At 43.6% G+C, this 24,544-nt stretch overlaps 2 protein-coding genes across 12 annotated transcripts in view; one reads left to right on the forward strand and one right to left on the reverse strand.

Annotated features, from left to right (window-relative positions):
• Nucleotides 1-360: 360 nt before the first annotated feature.
• LOC119156997 (transcription cofactor HES-6-like) lies at nt 361-2,917 on the forward strand. The gene is made up of 4 exons (XM_037407483.1): nt 361-481; nt 561-647; nt 723-804; nt 889-2,917. Exons 1-4 carry the CDS (start codon nt 401-403, stop codon nt 1,326-1,328), a joined length of 690 nt encoding a protein of 229 aa, XP_037263380.1. The 5' UTR covers nt 361-400; the 3' UTR covers nt 1,329-2,917.
• Nucleotides 2,918-16,503: 13,586 nt separating this feature from the next.
• PER2 (period circadian regulator 2) overlaps nt 16,504-24,544 on the reverse strand; it is a 51,294-nt gene continuing 43,253 nt past the window's right edge. For all 11 annotated transcript variants that reach the window (XM_037406681.1, XM_037406685.1, XM_037406686.1 and 8 more), the window contains 4 exons: nt 22,363-22,549; nt 21,655-21,847; nt 19,856-20,006; nt 16,504-18,967 (listed from right to left, as the gene is read on the reverse strand). In XM_037406681.1, the coding sequence (XP_037262578.1) occupies nt 18,818-18,967; nt 19,856-20,006; nt 21,655-21,847; nt 22,363-22,549 (681 nt within the window). In that variant the 3' untranslated portion in view covers nt 16,504-18,817. The remainder of the gene's footprint in view (nt 18,968-19,855; nt 20,007-21,654; nt 21,848-22,362; nt 22,550-24,544) is intronic.

Here is a 24,544-nt window from a genome sequence, read left to right on the forward strand (position 1 = left end):
TGTGCACCCGCCGCTGCCGGGGCACCCGCTGCCGGTGACCGACGCCCCCCGCCGCCGCTCCCCGGGCGCCCCCCCCGCGCTGCTGCCCAGCCCACGGGGAGCCCGCGCCGGGCCGGGCCAACAATGCCGGGGGCAGCGCGGCGGCCGACGGCAACCAAAGGCTGGCGGCGCGCGCTCCCCCCGCCCCGCCCCGCCCCACCCCGCCCCACCCCGGCGCAGACAAAGCGGCCGCTCTCCATTGGCCCGTTCGGCCAACGCTCCGGCGGCTGCCCGCGCGTCGCGGCCAATGGGCTCATTGACATGCAAATGAGAGGGTATAAGTAGGGCGGCGCGGGGCGGAGAGCGGAGCGGAGCCGCTGGGGGGAGCGGAGGGCGGCAGCGCGGGGCGGGCGGGCGCGCCATGGCGCCCTCCTTCCGGCCCGGGAAGGGCCGCCCGCCGCGGGGCGACGAGGACTGCGCGGAGGCCAGGGCCGACCGGCGGGTGAGCGGTGGGGGCGCTGCGGCGGGCGGGGGCGGGCGGGCGGGCGGCGGGCTGACGGGCGGTGTTGTCCCCCCCGCAGACGAGGAAGCCGCTGGTGGAGAAGAAGCGCCGGGCGCGGATCAATGAGAGCCTGCAGGAGCTGCGGCTGCTGCTGGCCGACAGCGAGGTGAGGCGGCGGGGCGGGGACCGGCCGGGCGGCGGGGCCCGGGGCCGCGCTGACGGCCCGCGGCGCCCCGGTCAGTTTCAGGCGAAGCTGGAGAACGCGGAGGTGCTGGAGCTGACGGTGCGGCGGGTGCAGGCCGTGCTGGAGCGCCGCTCGCTCGGTGAGTGCCGGCGGGGCGGCGGTAGGGGCCGGCGGGGCCCGGCCGCGCCTCACCCCGCGCCCCTCTCTGTCTCCCGCGGCGCAGAGGGCGGGCGGCTGCACCGCGAGGCCAGCGAGCGCTTCGCCGCCGGCTACATCCAGTGCATGCACGAGGTGCACACCTTCGTCTCCAGCTGCCCCGGCATCGACGCCACCACGGCCGCCGAGCTGCTGAACCACCTGCTGGAGTCCATGCCCCTCAACGAGGGCGGCTGCCCGGACTCCATCGCGGACGTTGTGGCGGATGCTGCCCTGGGGCCCTGGCCCGGCGGCGAGGCGCTGCCCCCGGCGGTGCGGCCCCCCCCGGGGCTGGGGCTGGCGCTGCCCCCCGCTGCCCCCTCACCCTGCCCCAGCGAGGACACCTGCTCCGACTCGGATGAGGCGGAGGCCGAGCCGGGCCAGACGGCCACCGATGGGCTGGACGCTTCGCAGACGCGTGGCCTGCCGTCGCCTAGCTTCCCCAAATCCATGTGGAGACCCTGGTAACGGTGGAGCAGGCGGGAGTCGACGCAGACCTACCTAGTGGGGACAGCGGGGACCCCCCTGAGCGCTGCAGGCATCGCCTGCTGCGGGACTGCATGCGTGGCTGCGGGACTGCTGCATCCGTGGCACGGCATCCCTGGTACCCACACACTGTCACGCCCTGACAGGCTAATAGCTGAGCGCGGTAACATTGCATCCCTCTGTGTGCGTGTGTGGCATTTTGTAACTTTAGGGGCTGTTTTTATGAGAGGTTGGGAGGGGACGGGTGGGAGGAGGGAGTTGGGTTTTTATTAGCAAAGCTATTCGGTGGGGACACAGCAGTTATTTTATAACCCTGTCTCTTTCTCTTGGCCCTTATAAATGGTGCGACTAGCCCTACCTTTTCCTTTTTAAGAAAAAGCCCTGGTGCGTTTTGAAACCGTAAGGGTTAACTCCGTGAGAAGCTCGAGTGAAGTCTGTTTTCGGTGTTCTAGTGATAGCAAAAAGATCCCTGAAAGGGGTTGGCGTGGTTAGCATCCGAGCTCCGTAGCACTCTAGAGTCTTGCCTTCAGTGAAGGAAGAAAAAACTAGAAACCTGGTGGAATTAGGAGAACATTTAAAAGATGTTGGTGGCAGGGTGCCTTTTAGAAATGACTGTCTTCATGCACATTTTGCTTTTAGCACATTTGAGTTTATTGTGACTTTGTGTATATTAGGGTGTCAAATGCTTTTTATTTTTAATCTTTAATAAAAAATACTGAATTCACAACTGATGGCATGTGTTGCTGAGCATGAAGCGCTTGTGGCCGGTTTTTAAATGAAGAATATGGTTCCCTGTTGTTAACTTAATTAACAAAAATATGTATAGGTTGTGGAAACAATGCTGGTAATTAAGCACTTAATTCTTGTACTAAGCATTGTTAGCTCGGCTATTGGAATTCAAATGTTTCTTTTGTTTAATACTGGAGGACACTTAAGTTGTTGCAGGGAGCAAGGTCACACTGCTGTGAGGTTGATCTTGGGCCACAGAGCGCTGGGCTGGCTTTCTCTGCCTGCCAGCCTCAACCCTACACTACTGGATCTGCTGTCTGAGGGTGTTGCTCATACCCAGCTGCAATTCTAACTTCAGAAGTGCTAGGCAAACCGTGTCCTGGGGCATGACTTCACAGGCTTTTGGGGTTCGGTGGTTTTCTTTTGTTTTGGTTGTTTGCAGTTGGGGTTGTTTTTGTTTGGTGATTTTTTTTTTTCTCTTGAATGCGGAGTTGAAGAGCGTGCAATGGATTTGGAAAGTATTCTTTGAAATTAAAAAAAAAAAGTTTCCAGGAGGCTGGGGAGGGACACCCAGCATTCTTGTACGTGAGGTTTGACACCTCCCCTGTTACTACCTTTGGGAGATGCTAGGTTACTTATGCTGTGATAATGCCTTTCAGAGAGCTGTCATTGTACAGAGTTAAAACAAAAAAGGATTGTGAAGTTGCTTAATATGTGGAAGTTCCCAAACACAGAACAAGCAAGAAAGGAAACAACCTAACTACCAAGGGACTAGACGTGTAACTTTCTTTTGTTAACAAACCCTATGGAATAATAAAAATGGAAACTTAAGATACCAGTAAGACCTCTCCTTTGTAATTTTCTTTAAGTTACCTGAGGTGGGTGTTCTTATTCAGATGGCCATCAGTTTTTTTGGGGCCTTCTTGTTCCCTTTTGCGCTAAATTGCCTTTGAACTGGGGGGAGAAGGGCAAAAAAACCAGCTGAGCAGAGAGAGGTGAGAGCTCCTCTAGTGACCTCTCTGCTTTAGGGAGGGAGGTTAGCATTTTGAAGTGTAAATGAAAAAGAAGCCTGAGCCACTTGCACTAAAAGTAACACCCTACAGACAAGATGACCTCTTAGACTGACCCTGCACCTCTCTCTCCCCAGCTTAGGGCCGGGTTTACTTTTATAAAGCTACTTCCCTTAGGTATCACATGTTCAATACTCGGCTCTGCACTTCTCTCATTACCTTGCCACAATCACCAGGGGAAGTTCACACATTACATACATGTTGCAGTATGTTACCCTGCTACGCTAAGACAGAACCCCTTGCTTTTACCACACCACTAAGACTGAGCCCCTTGCTTTTAACATCTAGAAAACATTCCTTGCTGTAAGGCACTGGAGAGGAGGTGAAGCCACAGCCTCCTTCCTTGACACAGTAACACAGCCCAGCCCAGGCTCGCAGCAGCAGCACACACACACAGCAGCCTTAACCCTGCGGACACTTGCCTGAGCTGGCTGTGTGTGACAGCCAGGGCTGATCCTGAGCTGGTGCAGCCACTCCAGCCCCTCCGCAGCTGCGGGAACACCGGAGGCGGCTTGCCTTGGCTTCATTTCCACAAGATGAAAGACCCCCAGGTTAGGGCTCTTCTATAACGCTCCTGTGAAAGCAAGTGCAAATCCTGACACTTTGGTGACAGAAACACAGCCAAGAGTCAACATAAAAGTGGCAGCTTTGGCTCAGCAGTGTATACGGGGGCGAGGGGTAGCAGCAGAGTCAGCTCTGCTAAAGCAGCATCGCCACCGTTTTGCTTAACTCCTCCTATATTGACCCTGGAGAATCCGAGCTGAAGCTGGCCTTCCCCATTTATCTGCTGCTCCTTTTCCTATGTATATCACTGCTAGTGCTGCTGCACTTCCCACACCTGGGGTAACACACACAGCTCCCTGCACATCTGCCACAGCAGCTGGAGACCCGGGCTCATCACATCCACACCGCTGCAGAAAGAAATGGGCAGAGGGGCTGTGAGCTTGCTGGCCAGAGCCAGCAGCTCTCCCAAAGCCAGGATGGCTAGGAAGAGCCACAGCAGAGGGCTAATAGCCCCTTTCCCCTGTGCACTTTCTCCGCCCTTTATTAGCTGAAAAGAAAAAGTCAGGTCAAAGCAGTACTATTAGGAAATTTTTTTAAGCATCAAAAGCATTTTAGAAATGTGCTAGCAATATTTATATTTTTTTTAAAATCCACAAATTAGGTTCACAGAAAGTTTACATCCTCTGATTAGGTGTTGCTGGATTTCTCCATTTGCATTTCTGTACCTTACTGCAAAGGTGTCAAATCTGACACTTCCCTGACAAAGGCAGGAAGAGGTGAGCATTTCAGGGGCGGGACTGGGGAAGGGGCAGTGGGAGGAAAAGGTGGTTTCCAGCAGCTCTGATGAAAAACCAGCGAAGCCTTTTCAAGTTCTTCTTTATAAAAACTGCCTTTATTCTTTTCCATTCCAAAGTAATACAAACAGACTACCTGATCTGACAGTGCACCGCCTTGTAAAAGGAGACAGGGGCAGTGCACTAACAGGAGGACTCTCGTTTGATATGCAGTGGAAGAACAGAAAGAAGGGCTCGTTTTCCCTTCTCTTTGCATGTCAGTCATTCACACCTGTTGCAGGGAAAAACTGCTCCTTGTTAGACCAGGTCAGCTGGGAGGACTTACAGTTCAAACCTTCTCCTGACCTCCTGGCAACACCACCAGGGCTTTTGTTGGAGCCCTCTGGCCAGGAGGCAAAAATCAAGCTTTCCAACTGCCCAAATCAACTTACATCTTCCTTTGTCTCCCACCACCAAGTATCACGTAGGTCTCTAGAGAGTCTTCATCTCCAAATAAACACGTTTCAGTCTCTATTCCAATTAAAAAAATAAACCAGAAGAATGTTATTCATAATTCAGCCCAGCCCTTAGCAGTAGGGTTAGGGAATCCGGGAATGAGGGAAATTTCTGCCAAGCAGGCAGCTCATTCCTGCCTGTGACAGACAGCTTACAGTTCTTACCCTTGGAGATGCCGTCAGTAGCAGTAAGTTATTGCAAAAAGGCATAAAAAAGAATGTCTTTCTCAAAGAGGCGTGGTGGGATGAGTGTTGGTTAATCCTGGCCCCCCAGTATTATCAGGTAAACTCTCCACAGATAACATCCCCAAGGGGCCGTCCCGTCTTGACATCGCCAGCTTCTTGCTCCACAGGTGGGCACGATGGTTTGAACCAGGTCATGGAAAACCCAAGGATCCAAAGAACCCACTCATCCAGCTGTCTTAACAGAAGCCTATCCTACCTCCGCTTCCTAAGACATACTTCGGAAGTCTTGAATAAGACAATGAACTTTCTTGCATGAGATGCCTGGTTCCAAGTTGCATTTACACTCTTTCTGATAGAGATTTCCTGAGGCCACAGTTACCTAAATGGATAATGTCACTAAACTATGCACTCCAAGCCTCTCAGGTTCTGCATGAGCTAAGCTAAAGAGGGGAAAAAAAAATAGTCTCCCTCCTTCCATGGGATTTTTAGCTCCCCAAACAACAACAGCATTTCATTATTGTTCTCAGCAAGTGCAATTCATTGCACCGCACTTAAAGAAGGTTAAAAAAAAAATTAAAATCAAAGCCTGCACAGAAAATATTCAAACATGAAAATACACCTTACAGCAAGAGACTTTAAGCTTACAAGCTGGTGACTGAGGGTGATATGATTAGTTATACTGCATATACGTATGTTATATTGTTCACTTACCAGCCGAGGAAGCCATGGGTTCAAAAAGTCTTTTAATTCAACAAAGTAGAGCCTGGAATGCCAAGAGCTAGGTAGTGGGTCCAAGCTGTTTGAGATGAGAAGGGAAAAGGTTTAAATCAGACACTGGAAGAAGCCATGAATTTCCCTTCTCTTAGTGTCATCAGGTCAAGTGAGACAGAAGAACATCCTTCTAGGAGCAAATACAAGTTGCTTTGGTTGCAAACAAAAACTCCTTAGTAAAACAACAACATAGGGCAATTACATTAGATGATCCCTTCTGGCCTTAGTTCTTAAGTCTAAAATTACCTCAGTTTGTGGTTTTTTGGTTTTTACATTGATCTCAGGCTAAAATATAGGTTGAAAGCACAGCGAGTAGTTTTCTTTGCCCCTGAGGAAGTGCAGAGCTAAGGTATCTTCAAGCACGTGTTTGCAGACAGCTTCAGGAATTGCCCAGGTTTGTTCACCCTCAGCTGAACTCTGCTTTCCTGGGCCATCTAAGTACAAAGTAAAGCAGCCTCATGGAAAAATCACCCAAGAGGCAAGTATCCTTCAAAATGATGTGCCTGTTGAGAGGAAACTCCCGGGCACCAGGCAGAGCCCGAACACCCACCCAGAGGTGGGTTTCCAAACGGGGTTCAGCTGCCAGTGGCCCCCACTGTGGAAGCCTCGCTGTGTGTTGGGCTTTGCACCGTCCGTGACTCGGGCACACCAGTATAGCTTCGGAATTTCATTCTCCTCACCCTAAACCGAGCTCACCAGAACCAACCCGTGCCAAGCAGTCACTATAAAACACCTTCCACTGTCACCATGCAACAGCCCTTGCAGTTGGTGTTCCACAGGCTGAGAAGGGGGGGAAAGCCCAGAAGACACACATCAGCTCTTCCACCAGCCCCATCAAGCTTTTCCACCAACTGGCAGAGGTTCTTCACAGCACCCACGTGCCTCACCAAGGTCTGAATCACACCAGTTTCTAGCAAATTCACCTCCTTTGGGCCTGCAGATGCTATTTGGTGTTTGTGACCAGCTTTCATAAAGCAAGGGTGTCTTCATTACTCGCAGCTGACCCCTAACATGGGTGGTACCTACCTACACATCGCCCCTTTCCAAAACAACATGCACAGGTTCCTTTCCCACCCAACGGACCCTCAAGAGATGCCTGCAGAGTACCAGGAGTCTATGACTGCGTTACACACACCTGAGGCTTGTCCAGGTTCCTTCTGTCCTTCACAGAGGCAGATGAACCGGGCAGAAAACAACTGTGACCCCCCTCGTCCAGGCAGAGGGAGTGCACAGCTTCTTACCAAAATCTGGGATTCTGGAGTAAATCTCCACCGAGTAGTTGCTACTCTCACAGCAGCTGCAAGCCTTGTTACCCCTCCATTCAACCAGCAGTTTCTTAATAAGTTGACCCAGGTTCTCAGTGAATTCCACAACCGCAGCCTACAAGTGAGCAATGACATGCTCCTCAGGAGCTTTGGGGTGCCTGTACCGAGCACCCAGGACATCCTCTAGTTCCTGGAAAGCTTCATATGAAGTGGCACATAATTTGCAAAGCTCCTGAATGTGCTTGGTCTTAAAAAGAAGGTTAAGACCCAACAGGCACATCTACTCCCCACATCATAGGGGGGTGCACAGGAGCAGCTGCCCAGGGCAGCACTGTCCCATGCACAGGAGGGACAACCACGGCAACCCACAGGCCCGTGCAGCTACCCCTCTGCTGTGTGTGCTACCAGCAGCACCTCACTGCGTAGTGGTGGCCACGCAGGCTGCCACGGAGCACACCAGCTGGGGTGACTCAAGAACACCCGGACAGACCGTGCTTTCAGCTGCTGCAGGAAGCAGGAAAAATGATTCACATCCTTCCAGCCAACACCAAACCAGAGTGTCACTGCAAGGCTAGAAAACTCCAGTGACAAGGGGATTCTTCAAAATACAATGCAAAATCCCAAGATCCTGATGCTCTGTGCTTACTCAGGAGTCTGTTCCCACCCCGGTTCCTTCCCAGAAGCACCACTCCTCTATTTGTGAAATTATAATCTACTCCCTGAACCCCTTTATAAAACAAAACAGAACAAACCCAAACCAAAGAACACCAGCCAGATTCTTACCTCTTGGCTTTTTGCTAGAAGGTCTATTAGCTGCACTTCCAAAGAGGACAAGTAGTAATATCCATCTGCTTGCCTTAACACCTTGGGATTTATTTAATTCTTTTGAAGTTTAAAAGATGCAGCAAAAATATTATACTGATATGCCAGTTGCTGCAACCACCAATGACATTTTGCTCTTGTACAGTTCTAGCAAGGCTTCACAAAGAAGGGAGAAGTATTATCTCAGGGCTTTTTGAGGGGGAAAGAGGAAATAAAAAGAGAATTTGCCAACCTGTGTCTTTCGTGGGCTTATACAGTTACACACCAATTTACAGCTGTTACAATCAATGATTTTATAGCACAGCTACAAGAGGAGAAACCCTGCAAAGGTGCTGATGAGAAAGCTTTCTTATTTGCCAGAGGAACAAGGGAAGGGGGCTACAGTGAAGGACTCTCTATTTAGATGAAGAGGGAGATCGAACCTGCAAGGCCAGAGCGTTTCCTCATCTCTAAAAACTGTCAAGTCGTCCCTGAAATAAAGGTTCTTCCTGCCAGTCACAGCAGTGACTGCTGTTGAATGTAGTCAACGACTTCTTGTGCTTTAATTTGTCTTATGCATGAAATTCAAGTAAATACACTCAAAGCAAGCAAAGGCTTCTCCATTTCCTAGGATGGAGTCTGCTGCCGGACACTCCTCCCCTCTATTCTCTATTCATGTGGTTTGGATTTAACTCCAGAACTAATGAATGAAAAATTGCTCACCTCTTTCTCAAGGTAGGGCTTTTATTGCCTAACTAGCCAATTCAGCTGAAAAAAGCCTCCTAAAAAGTTATGTTCTGAAGTCTCCTATGACTATAATATTGTAAGACTCAGGTATTGGGCAAAAAACCTTTAGCCTTTGCATAAATAGCAAGTGTTGTCATATCTAGGGGGCATGACAGATGCATACACTCCATCTTCTTGCTGTGTTTGGTCATCCAAACAGGTTTTGGAAGTCCCATCCAACCCTGAACACTTCAGAGACAAGTTCTCCCGGGCCATCCTTGCACTGACCACTCTGACTCTGCCACACACGTGCATGTAAAATAGATGTAAGTGACACAGGCCAGATGAGAAATGAAATATGCAAGCAAACATAATCAGCGTGGTGTAAAATCAGTAGATCAGGAATGAATAAATGCTCCGTGCATTCAAGCGTTGTTTGGTTTGGTTGTGCATTTTTTATTCTTCCCTTTTTGCCCCCGAATAGTGTGCTTGCAGCATATTGCCTGCCTGCTTTGGGAAAATGGATCCCCGCAGCGCTGGTGACACCAAGGGAATTCTCAAGCATTACCCCCCTTTCCTTGAATACATTAGATGCTACACCGAGTACTTTTACATCTTGTCTATGCACACAGGTGGCCTCTTTAGTCTGGCGATCCTTCTGTTAGTTACTTTTACAGTCCAGCATATATAGCCAGCGCCAGAACAGAGTCATTCAACACATTAATCACCTGTAACAAACAGGTCCTGGCCAAGCAAGAAGTAAGGAATTCAGCTGTGGATCCCAGTTCATTTCACCACTTCTGGGAAAAGCCATCAGTTTGTGGGCAAGCCTCCAGCTAAGTGTGTTGCCTTCACCTTTCCTTCATTTCTCATTGGGGAAAAACCCAAACAAAACTGTTGCTCACAAGACACATCCCTTAGAAATGTAGCAGAATCCAACAGGGCAATGGGGAGGGTTCGGCGCTCTGGCCCGAATCAGAAGTTTTTGACATCTGGCCCTTTCCATTGCTGAAATGCATCAGTGTCCAGCCTCGCTCCATTTGCTGTTAGAAACCCACTAATGGGCAGAAAAAAAAAAATCCTGACTGCTGGAGAATAGCAGGGGAGCCCACCTGGTATCAGCAGCCTGTTTTCCGTAGTGCTTGTAACCATGGCATCTGAGCAGCGAGAAATAAAAACCGCACACCTTCAAAAGCGGAAGGGCTTCCACTTCCCCTGCGCTTCCCCTGAAACAAAAAGAGTGTAATTTTTTACATGTTTTGTACTTACTGGTCTTGGTTTTAGAGAACATTCAACACTCAGAAACTGTTCAGACAAAATTATCTTACACGTTGCTCTGATTAAAGCCATACACGGATCCGAGTGGCCCAATTACTTATTTGGGTTTTGGTTTTCAAAGACACCTGAAGTGTCCAGACACATCATTTTGATTTAGCTCAGTTTATAAACGTTACCTTTGAGCCCAGATCTGTATTGAGATTCTGACAAATTGGGAACGTAGCTTAGCAGAGAACCCGGGTGGACACAGCCCTTTGTGGGGTTGGGTTCTGCAGCTGGAGCTTCTTTTACCAAAAGCTCTAAACATCACTTTTCTCTCTCCTCCTGAAAAAAAAAATAAAAATCTCCTTCTTTTTGTCTAGACAGGGCAATTCCAACCTTCCCCGTTTTGACAACTTTCTCATTTGCTGTGGTCGCAGCTCATGGGGGCACACAGGTTTAACCCTGTGCCTGCCTTTTGTCTCTGTATTTTAACAACTCCCCATCTCCGTTCAACTAAACTGTTTCTAAAGGTCCAAATATCCACATGGCTCAAGAGACATTTGGCTTCGTCTCTTTCTCAAATTCTTTCTCTGAGAAGGAACTGCTACATCTCGCCCAGAGAAAGATAAAATTGTGTTTTGCCGTTGATAAAACTAGTTTTAAGAAAGTAGCATTACGTGATTTCAAAGAAGAGGCAGTGCCCTTTGGAACCGCGTTAGTATCCTCTTCCTCCAATTCTTTCACGAAAGTCACAAACCAGAGCGCAACCACCCAAATGTTTCCAGAGCAGCAAACTGTCACCTTCTATATATAGCCCAGGTGTCGCCGTTCAACCCCAGCCTTATCTAACAGGCTCAGAGGTATGGCAACACACAACGCTTGGAAGGCTGTGGGTACGTTTAATTGCAGCAATTGACTCGCAGTAAGTTCTGGCAGTCAGCCTGCCGTCACTATGCCAGTCGGTAAAGCCTGCAAAGCCTGGGGAAGGCTGTTCGCATCCATCCACGTGAGGAGAGCCCTGCAGAACAACGGGGATTTTTCTCTCTCCATTGAGAAACAAATTCTATATATCAGAATGTTTGAAGAGTCTTCTTTGGAGAAGGCTGAGTAAGACTGTATAAATCGACTAGGTGATAAATACCATCTCCATTTAGAGACCTTTCTTAAAACAAATCTGAACACAGCGCTACGCTTCCCGGACCTAATGCACTGCCGGCTCATTCAGACACAGGGAGGATTTACATTACGGTGGCCAAGATACGCCAGCCTTCCCCTGCATGGCTTCAGTTTGTCCCCTCGGAGGCACTACGGGCAGCCTCGCTGCTCAACAACTTCCTGAGCATTTGGACCCTTTGATCCTGTCAAATACATTCAAAAAGACCCTACCTGTAAAGCCACTGCTGGCAGCGTAATGAGTAAAAGTTAACGCCATAAACTTCACAGGCCTATGAATGCTAAATTAGGTGACAAAGGTAGTCATATATCACTTCGTCAAACTAATTCTGTCAGTAAGCGAAATCTGTAAAACCATTTACAGTACACAGCCTAGTTCCATTTGTATCATTCTGCTGTGAAATCGATCCAAGGCTATAAGCTGTTTGCTCAGATAAGGATACCGACACCTTTATTTTGCTAATCTATTAGCTAGCAGACTATCAGACAAACTTTATTAAAAAAACCAAAAAACAAACAAGCAAGCAGATTTTCCTCAGAAATCCCTGAAACTTCTGTTCGTTAAGACTTGAGCATCACCCCACAGCAGCAGAGCACGGACAGGGAAGGGATTTTTGGTGGACTGGCAGGACTGACAGCACAACGCTGTGTGTGCTTTTGTAATCAGGTCTTTGTAGTTGATCTCATTTAAATTATCATATTATTGTAGTTATTATTAAAAGAACATTAAATACACTTCCTGACTACATCCACAGCTTTAGGAGCCTTCATTTGAAGTGGTTTGGTAACCATCTTTCTGTACACATGTAGCTAAAGGCAATGGAGGAATTTCCCATTTCCTTACGCGATGCAGCAATCCTTTATTGTTGTCGTGCGATATCAGCTGTCACAAATTTACAAATGGTAAAATATATGTATTTATATTTGGATTTGCCTCTGAAAGGAGGGGAGGCAAAAGAGAACTTCAAAGCAACTAACAGCGAACAAAAGTCTCCCAGCCTTCAGCCGCCGCAGGGAGGTGGGGTTTCCGAAGAGGTATGCATCTTCCTAGGCATCAGACCACAACAGAAGGCACTCACTCCTCCTCATCCTCCCCTCTCCCCTGCCCTCAGCAGCTGGGTCAAAGTCTGCTCTATTCACAGGCAGGCAGCAGCTCTTCAGAACACAAAACCAGGAGGGGCTTGCAAAGACAACTGCGTATAGACATTGGGAAGAACTCCCGGTGGTCACCTTCTTCACATTGTCCCTTCCTTCTGCATTGTGTCACACCATATGCTTGTTTCAACGCACAAATTGCAATCCTTCAGAGGCTACTGCTGGCCCCAGGCTGGTAAGCCAGGCTCTGCAGGAGGGCCTGAAGGCTCGCAGAGCTCAGCTGGAGGGCTGGTCCTTTACACCGCTCCAGAGACCACCTTACAGCCAGAGTAGTTTCAGGTCATTCTTGGGTTTTCCATGCCCTGATGCTGACACGTATTTTTCTTCAGCTCCATTATTTCCTGGAGATTTTTATTTTTTAAAACCTCATTTCACCCAAACAAGAATAGAAATAATTCTAGCAGATAGCTGTTACGTTACACAACAAAAAGAACGCAACAAAGTTCACTTAAATACCACCTAATACTAAACTATACTAGTTAGCATAACAAATTCACATGTTCTGTCACTGCAAAATTAAAATAAGACATTATTTCTTAGGATTCTCTATTGCTCCAGAAACAAACTACGTATTTTAGGACTCTAGAAGCAATAGTACCTCTGCATTGCAGGTGTTTTCACTCTTAATTGCTTCGCACAAAGAAGCTGGTCTGCAATCTAATTAAATTTAGAAACCACGAGAAAAAGAGTTTTCCAAAATACGGCAAGGCAGATTTCTCAGTGTTCAAAATTCAAACCGAAAGTTAAAGAGAGGTGGGAAAAGTTTATTAACACCAGCATAAGAACAGTGCTGAGGCCAATTTAAGTATCAGCTTCAGTCTTTATACGCTGCAGGAATTCTGTATATGCCCCCAACAAAACTGCAAACACTTCAAAGCCAGAGAGGTGCAGTCGGCAGGAGCCCAAGTCACAGCACACAGAACAGACAGAGGGTTCACATTAAATTATTAGTATAAATACCTGTGTCCAACCCACACCACGGACGTGGCTCTTACCTGGAAAGTTGAAAGGACGGAGTCTGTCTCGCCAGGGCGCCGGCCGCTCCAGTCCTACCGCTCATCTAAACTGGAACAGAGTGAAGGGCAGGGCACTCAAACCTTCTTCTGCTTCCTGCAGCTCAGAAAATTAAAAGATTAAAGCCAACTAGAGAAATGCATTTCCTAAATTTATCCAGCACTTTTATGATCGGGTTCCTGGGTTTTCTGGTTTCTAGGTCTGGTTTTCTTTTGTTTGCCTTAGGCGAAAAGGCCACAGGAGATTCCAAAGGGAGTCAGCTGGTGACAACAGAAGGGAAAGCAGCAGACCTTACTTTAGATAAGCAATGGCCAAATAAATTTAAAAAAAATACAGCCAGTATTTTTCTTGGATGGAAGTACAAATTTTGAAATTGACAGTGCAACAGCAACGCGAGCCATTTACTTTTAAGACCATTGTAACAGTGTAGAGAAGGTAATAAAGTCACTATATTCTGTCTTACTGTATTAATACACAGACCACAGAGAGTACACCTTGACAGACCCTGGAATACCCAGGAACTTTGATCCATCCTTAGATTTGTCTCTTTTTACCCAGTTCAGAGCAAAGCAGCACAGCCCTCAGGCTGATGGCGTGAGGGCTCCCCCACTGAGCCACGCCCCAGCCATGGCAGGTGCTCAAGAACTGTCTCATTACTGCATTTCCCCACATTGTATTACACAGAAATCATTGTACCCACCACTGGAAACGCATCACAGCCTGCCACGCACCTGCTCAGCTGGGTAAATCCAGTGCTGACAACAGCTGTTCAGGGGGTTGGTTTGTGGTGGTGTTGTTGTGGGGGTGTCGTGTGTGGGTTTTTTGGTTGGTTTGGGTTGTTTTGTTGGGGGGTTTCTGGTTGGTTTGTTTGTTTGGGTTTTTTTAAAAGATGTAAACACATGTCCTGTGAGCAACACCAGAAGCAAAGGGCCTGCCACCTGAACTGCTCTTTCCCAGTGCCTCACAAAACCCAGTGCCTCAGCTAAAACTCACTTTATTAATGAACAGCAAGTGTTACCATGCTTTCGTTTATCCACTAAGGTTTAACCAGTATCCATGTGCTGCCACAGCAGCTTCTTTTTGTCTGCAACTACTAGCTATAATCCAGAGCCAGAAATACACTACAATGAAGCCCCATCACACACACTCCTATTGCACATAGTAGCCTGATGCACCTCAGATCTTTCAGCAGATTCCAAGAGAAATACACGTGATTAAGAGTTCAGTTGTGTTGGCTTCCTAAGTGGAAAAAGAAGGTTAATACTGGGTAGAAACTTAGAATAAGTTGGGGTTTTGTGGGTTATTTTTAAAGTCGCACCAACGAAGCACACCGACAAAGTTATTACAGCCTTGCATACCACCCCTAAAAATACTGTCCTCTTCCACAGCCTCAAGAAAAAAAAATAAAGAGCTGATAAGTTGTTCATTACCTCGTAGATTGAATCATGTTCCTAGCCACTTGTGAACAAGTAAACACTGGAATTTCTGGAACTTCCTACAAACATTAATCTCCTTTTAAGCCATCTGTCTGTCACTTCGCCAGACGCACGCAACTCATTTCACCATGTTCTTTGAGTCAGAGGCTTGTCAATGCGTTACGTTCTTTCCAACCTTGTCAGAGAGACGAAAGAACAATCAAGGATCTTGGTTTTCAGGAAGGAGAGTTTTTTCCCCCCTCCCCCTCCAAATTCATGACAACTCTTAAGCGGACTAAAATCTGATGCTTTTCCATAGCCCATTCCCCTTTTCCAAGCAAAGGGCCTGTATTTACATTCACTATCATTGGGCCAACAACTCTTCCCTGTGAATTTTCTCATCACCTTATTTGAAATTCAAGCTACAGATCTTTCCCTTTACATCAAACAATGTCACAGTAAACTCTACACCCCCCAAATACATGAAGAGTAAAAATAGGGTGGCCAACCTGGCAACTACAATCACAGGACACCAGTGACACCTAGGGGCTACTGAGCTGTGAGAAACTCTGACAAAGCCAACACCCAACAAGCTCTGCAGTGTAAATAAAGCAAGCATTGTCCGAGTGCTGACATACGCACATCAGCAAGGAGGAGAACATGAACACCTGAAGTCACATTTAACTCGTGCTCTTATTACATTTACAATTACAAAAAAATTACCAGAAACAGAAATAACTGTGAAATATCACCTGGTAATTTATTGCATCAGCAGCACTTCAGCTCTCCCAACGTTACATGTTCCTTACCAAAGCTTACATCCAAATGCTAGCGCCGTATCTTCTCTGCCGAGCTGCACAGGTAGCACGTGTACGTGCATGATGCTCAGATTGGCAGTTCTGTAAACTGCTTCATCAAAACATCTCTCCCCTGCATGTTTGGCTAAGCAAGGAACCAAGGTGCTGTTAGGGCAAAAGTGTTTTCAGACTTCACATACACAGAACTGCTCATGTATTTAGGGTCCATTCGGAAGACTTCAAAGGCGCTTGGATGATGTGTTGAACAAGCATGCTTTAAAATGCATCTCTCTGCAACAGCGTGCACAACACTACAATTCTACCCTCTGTGTGAAGGCAATTCACCTGTGTGGTGAACTGTTTTGCAGTACAGAAACGCCTCGATTTTGCAGCTCACAAATACCTGGGTACCCCGCCCCATGACCAAAAACTAGGGTTTACACCAGCTTGTTCTGTTTTAAAAAAACCTCAAACCTCTCAAAACAGAGTCATGGAAGAAAAGACCAAATGAGGGTCTCATAACTTGAGTATCCTAAACTGGAGGGGCGGTCCAAAGTAGTAGCATCCCATATCCACTAAACTACATCTCTGCTCAAAGTGAGAGAACAGCAATAAGCCTCCCTGCTTTCTCCACTCATCAGAGTATGAAACAAGAACATCAACAAGAAAGTACACTAGCTTGATGAGTTTCAGCAACCTTCAGAAGACACGACACTTCACAACAGAGGAGTAATCATCATCATACAAAGCAAATTCAAGGGCAATAACTGGAATTCTCTACCTCTAATCTACCAGTATAAAACCAGAGAGCTGCAGGAGAAAAGGTATCCATAACTGACAATAAACAAAACAAAAAGGACGACACATCTTCTGGTGGTTTTGAACAACACACAGAGAAACCAGCTACATATGCTCTTTCAGGTAGTACATTTGCACATGTTTTCCAGTAATGCATATATTTTTTGCTTCTTATATGGAGTAGAAGCCTCAAGGAACAAAAAGGCAACTAAAAATATATCTGTTTTATTTACCAGTTTTCTAAAAAGCAAAGTCATAAAAATTAGTCACAAGTGGCAAAACCAAAATATATTGCACAGTGTACAGAAAACATTGTTGACATGTTGACAAAGTGTCATCACAAATAAATCCTTTTACAACAGTTTGGAAAAATTACAGCTTCAGAATCTTATCTATAAATGGAGGCATGTAGATTTAAAGTTACAGGAAAATATTTTAATACCACCCTGTAAATGCAAACACTTTAAGGATGCAAGATTAAGTCTGTAGGTAAGCACATCCACAAAATGCTCTAAATATACTTTTCTCTTCCTTTCACTAAGTTATGGTTACAAGATGGTCATCAAAAAAAAAAAAAAATATGAAATGAGAACAAATAAAAAAAGCATGCTAAAGCAAAGAAGTTCAAAGTGGTTGAGAAGTCCCTGAAAATAATTTGTATAATTGTGATGCACTCCTTTTATATAAAGCTTTTACTTTTCCCAAACCCTGGTCCAATTAAAACTATTCGTGTTTACATGTAAAAACGGAATATGTTTAATGTTGGTATAGCTGCACTGTTCCATTTATGATTAAAACATTTAATACATCATACTTGAACACCAACATTTTAAAATTTCTCATTCAGTTTATATTTACATATATTTAAGTTTGACTTTGCTAAGCTATTAAAGACAGGAATCAGATCTTGCTGGGTAGTGCTTCACACTACATTTAAGATACTTTTTACATTGTGATTCTACTTGTTTCACAAGTTCACACACTCTGCTATCTGCAGAACCTGTCTCCAATGGAAATTTCGTCATGACACTGTCCAATTAATAACTAATTGCTTTACACAAATTATTTCTTTCACTAAGCAAATACCAGCCACTTCTGCATGTTTTTGGTGGTGTCCGATCTAACTTTGCATCCTCTTTGTATGCAAAGAGAAGTATTTTTATAGAATGAAAATAACCTTAAGTTTCAGTGAATAGAAATTTTACCTCAATAAAAAAAGGAAATGCTTTCCATGAAAAATATTTCAAGACAAACAGATCAAAGTTATTTGAATTTCTCCGTATGTTTTTCACCCCAAGACCTACAGCTGACATCTAGCACTACTGCAACTAAATGTCCTTTAACTAACCAATATATTAAAAGTTGCTCTTTTGTGTTCTCTTCCCACATCCAACACATATAAACAGCACAAGAACATGAAGTACACATACTCAAGTCAATACAATCTCAGAGGCATTAAAATTAAATCCTTGACAGCAAAGGATTCCAGCCACGCTAAGTTTTTTAGATTATGCAATTCAAATATAGTGAAAGTCAACACTATTCTCAAAATCACTTTTTCATAAGAACTATCTTCAAGTGACAAGAAATGTCTAACCTTCTCTTGCCACATGCAAGTTTGATGCTTGCTTAGCTACACAGGAAAAACTGATGGCCAATCTCCTGACAGAACAAATCAGAAATAAAGGTTAAAGTTGTACCAAGCTTTGTTTAACAGTCACTGGAGCATATGCAGTCATCCTCTGTGGTCTTAGTTTTTAAAATCTTTAAGCATAAAGATTTCTTGTGTATAAATTCTCAGAAATGATGCTTCAAGGTAATAAACAGTTCATAGTATTGCAGCGTCCATTTAAATAAAAGGCTACAAAGTTGTCAGCACTCATCTATACTTACACATTCACATTAAGTATTTTAACCCAAGACCATCTTTCAAAATTAGTTCAACATTTCTCTTGGACAGAAAAGGTTCTTACATTCAAAACTATACAGGAAACAAACAAAGAGGATGAGATCAACTGGTATGAGAAGGGCAAAATGTGAATTGATTTGTTTGAAGGTTATTTCTACAACTACACTGGACCACTTCAAATATTAAAGAACAATGCTAAAGAGCCACTAAGCAAAACTGCTAGAACAATTTATAATGCTGAATCATTATCAAAAGGAGAATTGAAGAACTGTATGTATGTAGGGGGATTTTCAGTACTCATTAACCCACTCTGCAAAAACCAGTAGGCATCAATGACAGTTTCTATAGTTTATAAAGAAATACTTGAGGCATATAAGTGCAAAATATGAGTCTTTTTTAAAGAAAAGCTATACCATCTTCAACAATGTCCTTACTGGGAAGAGATTGCCACCATTTAAGAAGAGATTCATTCACAAGTGACTCTTCTAGAGCAAGAAAAAACACACATTTGTTTTTATGAACCGGATTCATCTCGCTGGACGCAAGATTAAAACCTTTATGGATCATCACTGTAGTTTTGAAGCAGCTTTGAAAACAACAGGCTCCAAGGCTATGCTTGTTCTTCGCTGACTTGACTCAGGGAAACCAAGTTGTTTTCCCCACTGTCTTCAATCATTTCATTAAGGTCCATTTCATGGATTTCTTCATCATACGATGTATAAAAATTGTTCTGTATATTGTCCTCACAAAAAATACATTCCTAAAAAGAAGAAAAAAAAAAAAAAGACACTCATAAGTCAAAGGAAGGAAAAAAAAAAAGCAAGAAAGCTTTTCCAAACAACAGCCCACTTGCATATGATCCCCGATTCCAAGGGAGCCTTTACATCCATGCTGCAACTACCAGATATATTCCACTCCCCGACTTTTCCCCCACAAAATCATTTTATAACGTGTAGTGAATCAATGCAAGTACTTGAGAACTCTACTGGAAGCAGTTCTGTCGGAGAGCATTTACAGCGCTGACATTTTACATGCACTTCCAATCACCTTTTCCTCCATTTGATTACTAACCCTGCAGTACTATGCTCATGTCAGTTGCAGTGCTGAAGAGACTGATGCCATCAGGTGTTTGTGTGTGAATAAGTAAAACAGACAACAAATAAAACTGCCAGGAGGCTTTGTTTTGGTTTGGTTTTCTCTTTTCTTTTTTTATTTTCTAGCCATTAATCTATTTCTAGAATTAAAGCAAGAGATGATCCTACGTGAGAAGTCTGATATAAAAAAGGACCAGCATATTCCCATTAATTTTGTACTTCCTAGAAAGCAACAGGCATAAATTTCTGTGCACAAAATACAGATTTTTATGTAGTGAAATTTCTGGCTGTGTTGATAAAGGATTTCAAACATACACAAAAATTTAGAAATAGGAAGGAAATTTCTTGTGTTGTATTCATCACTACTTTAAACTCCTATTGGAAAGAAGGCTTATGGTAAATTAAATCAAGCCAGAAAACACTGCATGGAAGCTTGAATTAATTTTTTTTCTCTGCATAATTGACCAAGCTTTCATAGAAACAGGAGTGGAAAAATCTAACATAGGCAGCTAATAATTTAAGCAACGCAAAATAACCAACTCATTTAAACTTACGGAATTAGCAACAGTTTTTGGCAGTCCACCTTGCTGTATCCATGGATGAACTTCAATAAGCTCTCTTTTTTGTTCTTCTGTAAATTTTGGCTGTAGTTTCTGCATTTGCTTTAATTTCTGCTTATCTTCTTTTAAAACTGTTTCCAAATCTCTAAAATGAAATGTATTTAGAAATTGAGTTCAACAGTTTCTGGGCTTTATGCCTATATAAGGTTACACAGTCAAACACTGACATTTTTAAAGACTATTTTTGTTCTGGAATGTTAAGCTTACAAATCATATTGGAAGAAAATTAAGTGTGGTTATTTCAGCAGCTTTCTGCATTTGCAGACAGCTTTAACACATCTGTTGGCTCCTTGTCTTTTCAAATCCCATCAGTGAAAACAGTTTCCTTAGAGCTCTTCAGGCAGCACCACTGGTGAAACCATGAACTTGTTTCCCTCTGCTGCTGCTGCACCAAGTTCCAAGTTCCCTCTCACTAGGAGGACAACCCAAAATGGACGCTATACGCACGTATGAGATAATAAAGCAGAAGTAATAAGATATGTTTAAGAAGGTCATCAGGAAAGGATTAAATTTCAGGACTGAGAGGGAGAGATTTACAAAATACTGCTCTATTTCAGTAGTCAAAGCTCTCTTCCCCCCTTGGTGCCACACCTTGATTCAGAAAGTTAAAAAAACCCACCCACACCACACAAAATATTTACAAGCTGTATACCTCTACAAAAGATGACAATAAAAAGCATGTTCCAAGAAACCCAGTACTATTTCTGCTCCTTACAACAGACCTAAGACAGGTTGGCTTTCCACCTCTCTCCTTGGGCATCACACTGACAGTAAGCTTAACTCTTCTTATCACAATATCCTGTTTTCATTATTTTCTCCTTGGCAGGCTTTGCTACTCTTACAGTCTACTGGAATTTCCATCTATAGCTGTCAACTATTAAGGCTTCAAAAACCTAGAAATGCCAAGGTACTTTTAAGTCTAGGGAAAAGTTCTGAAGTTCTTACATGTTCTTTATTTTTTCCCCCATCATTCCTGTGCTTCCGTATTTCAAAAGCTTGTTTTCCTTCCCTTCCAAAAGGCATCTTCACTGAAACTTCCTATTCCTTCCAAAATACCATTCACTGCTCCCAAGAAATATAAACAAGATTATAAAAAAAATACGCATACTTGTCACCACCTCTCCCCCTATCTGTCTTCGCTACTGAAGCAAGGAATAATTTTTTTTTTAATAAAGTTTTTCCTATTAGAAGCCTTACGATTTTTACCTTCTGCTTCCCTATTATATTTGGATGGGAAATTATGGAGAAGAATGAACATGTTAATAACTCAGGGGAAAAAAACCACCAAGCCACAAGGCACAGAAAGCAGCATGCAACTGAACGTGGCATCTCAAGGACAACTGCCAGGGTGTACAGATTTTCCACACTACAGACCATCATGAGATCTAGGCAGACTTGCCAGGATCTATTAATCAGGCTACAAGGATTTCTAGGCAAGCAGTTACAAATCACTAATTGTAAAACAGCTTCAAAAAATATACACAGTTAATTTCAACTCAGGTAATTGATCTAAAAATACAGGTAAGCTTAATGAAATAATTTTTACTTTTTGCAAGCTTCTTGTGTAATATACAAAAGATACAAAGAAAGCAAGAGCTCTTCTTGACACCAAGCTGAACATTAAAACCTATTTACTTCTATTGAGACAGAGATTCAAATATATTTTTATTTCTGTTCACCCTGCTCCCCCCAACACAAATGCAGTTCATGAAGGACTACAACATTGGAATTACCGTGAAGGTATCTGGTAAGTCATCATAACAGTGTCATCTGTGTTTGCCATCAAAAGCCATATAGGATCCTGAAGGACATATTTAATGAAGTGCTCACTTTCTTCCATTTCTGCCTTCATTTTGGTTTTATGATGATTTTCTGAGGAATCAATACTCCCAAAGTATTTGCTGGTATGACTAGTTTCACTACTACCTTTAAAAAGGAAATTCAAAGTTTCATTATAAACTGTCAAATACATAAATGATCTGAATGCTTTTGAAAGTAAATATGATTAAAGAAAACTGAAAGTGTAAATACAACCACTATTTTATTTCGCTTTTTAATCAGAGGGAATTTCTAACCCTAAGTAACTGCACTAATATTTTTAAAACTCAAATCCTCGAGATAAGTCTGCACTACATTTCAACAGAATGATTAGCTTGCTTAATTAAAAACTCTGAAGTGAGACATGGAGTAAGCTATTTTCATTTAGGTATGGCAGAATAATAATATATTAATGGCTATTTTACACACACTTAATGGTTCTATATTGTAAATCAAGTGCAACAACAAACATTTTCCTGTTATGTAGTAAAAAAGAAAGAATAAACTATACAATGAAGATTAAAGATAATGAAGTTTTTTCATAAAGCACTTGATATTCAAGTGGTGTCTGCAATCCCTCACGCTCCAACTCTTCCAAAGACGGTACTTGCTGCCAGTGTTACCTGTTCTGCTCCCTGACATGCCACAGCCATTGGATCCAGACCCCAGAGATTCAGCAGCTGCAGACACACCACTCCCTGAAGAAGCTGAACCAGTGCCTGAACACGCATCTTCTTGAAGTAAAATGTCAAGCAGGACACTAGACATTGAGAGTTCATCACTATTTTGAGCATCCATTGGAGATTCAGCCTAGTAGTGAGGAGGGGGGGGGGGGGGGGAATAATGAAAAAAAATATCAAGGCTATTTCGTTACTAATCATTTACACTTAGTTTTAATCCAATTCACTTTATATTCTAATATATTTACACAGTTATTCAAAGACTGTCACCAATAACATGTGCTAAGACCAACTGAGAAATAATGAAGTGGACTGATAGGCAGACAAGTGGTCTTCCACTAATAACGAGATTTGAATTCAATTTATCTTAAAATAAGAAAAAAAAAATCATTTAGTGAGGATGTAAGGATGGTGTTTGCTATTCAGTTTTGACAGCCCCTGCTACCCTGGACAAGTCAGAATTTATCCAAGCCACCCAAGACAAGCAGTTGCTCCTACTATAATCTACTTCAAAGAGATTTGCACCAGTGGTCCAATCACTGTTACTACTCTCAAAGCATGATGAGAAGGAAGGTGTTCCCAGATGCAAGCTTCCTAGGCAAGATAATATATTTATATGTTTTTAAGGGAAAAAGCATTAACTACACTGACTTCTAACACAAGCAAAACCTCACTGCAAGTCAGTTTGAAGACTAAATATTAGAAATTAAGCTTGACAGAACTTAGCAAAATACATAATAATGGAAAGCACTAGCTTTACCCTTAACACATTCCTGAACAAATACCCATATTGTCTTCATTTTCCAGTAAGTGATGAGGAAATTGGAGAAAGCTACATTTTGCAGGATTGTAAATTATGGGAACTAACAGTTCAAGGAAATTCAAAAGAAATTGCCAGCAAAACTGTTACTGTTAAGTTTTGTTATCAAGCCTCTTTTTATTCCAGCTGAGGCATCTCAGATAAGTTACAGGCTGTCACAGACACACTGCGATACCACAGGGCAAGTCAAAAGTTTTTTTAGTCAAGATTCCAGAGCTGTTACGTAGGGCACAGAATACATTAGTCCAAATATGGCACCGGAGGCATATATCCTTGGAAATTTCTCCATAAGTGACATTTGCACAACTAGTATGCTAGAGAATTTTTTAAAATGAAAGCCAGATGTATTTGCTCTCAAGATCATAAGATAACAAGCTTGTAATAACAGAATATGACAAGGTTTTGTACTGTATCAAACAAGTTTGGAAGCTTCTCTAGCAAAGTATAGATATAACAAAAATCCATTTCTCTCTGTTCTCCCTCTATTCGTCCCCCTTAAGGATCACTATCAAGAATAATAGGTAAAATAAATAATCTGGAAAATATCCTGGGAGAAAAGTTTAACATGGAGATTAAATGCTCCCCACAGCGTGAGGAACAAGCTTTTTCAGAATTTTTTCCTTCCTCTTCCTTTATAACTTCTAATGTAGATACATGCTTATAACTCACTGCGCAAAGAAAGTAATCTAATCAGCTGCTAGCATCAACACTAACAATGCTTTTTACTGATTACTTAAGATTAACTTAGTTCTCAGGCACTCCTAAAAGTAAAAGCCACCCCCACCTTCCAACGCCTGCCTTTTTTTTTTTTTTTTTTAAATCATCAGTAAATGCAAGTTTTACTTTGTAACTGTACCATTAGGTGCAGAGACCAGTTACAAACCACAGCACAAGAAAAGCAGGAGGGAGAAAGGAGCCAGTCTAAAAGGTTTAGACAACTCCATCCCATCAGTGACTTGGCGTTTATAAAGACATGCTGTACTGCCTTTAAAAATCACTAATATTAGACTATATATTTCTGTCACATTAACCTTTAGGACATATTGCTCCAGCTGAAGGTTCTGTAAGGTTATCTGTTGAACGGATTCCACAAATTTGAATGAGCCAGAAAATTAAAAAACCCTGAAGTTACCAAATAGCTCGGCACAGTTTTAGTGCACCAAACAAAAAAAGTTATGGTCTGCAAGTAACAATCCATTCTTCCTTTACTTTGCTTGCTTGCTTGTAAACAAAGATGTGATTTTATTTTAAGTCAGCTTCTTTCAGACCACTTAAGGATTATTTCCTCCTTCCACACGAATTCAC

The sequence above is a fragment of the Falco rusticolus genome, chromosome 13 (genome assembly GCF_015220075.1).
Source record: "Falco rusticolus isolate bFalRus1 chromosome 13, bFalRus1.pri, whole genome shotgun sequence".
In the NCBI taxonomy this organism is placed as follows: Eukaryota; Metazoa; Chordata; class Aves; order Falconiformes; family Falconidae; genus Falco; species Falco rusticolus.

Coding starts and splice junctions, on each gene's coding strand:
- LOC119156997 (XM_037407483.1), top strand. CDS start 401: ATGGCGCCCTCCTTCCGGCCCGGGAAGGGCCGCCCGCCGCGGGGCGAC. Junction 482..560: donor AGGCCAGGGCCGACCGGCGG/GTGAGCGGTGGG, acceptor TCCCCCCCGCAG/ACGAGGAAGCCGCTGGTGGA. Junction 805..888: donor GCTGGAGCGCCGCTCGCTCG/GTGAGTGCCGGC, acceptor CCCGCGGCGCAG/AGGGCGGGCGGCTGCACCGC.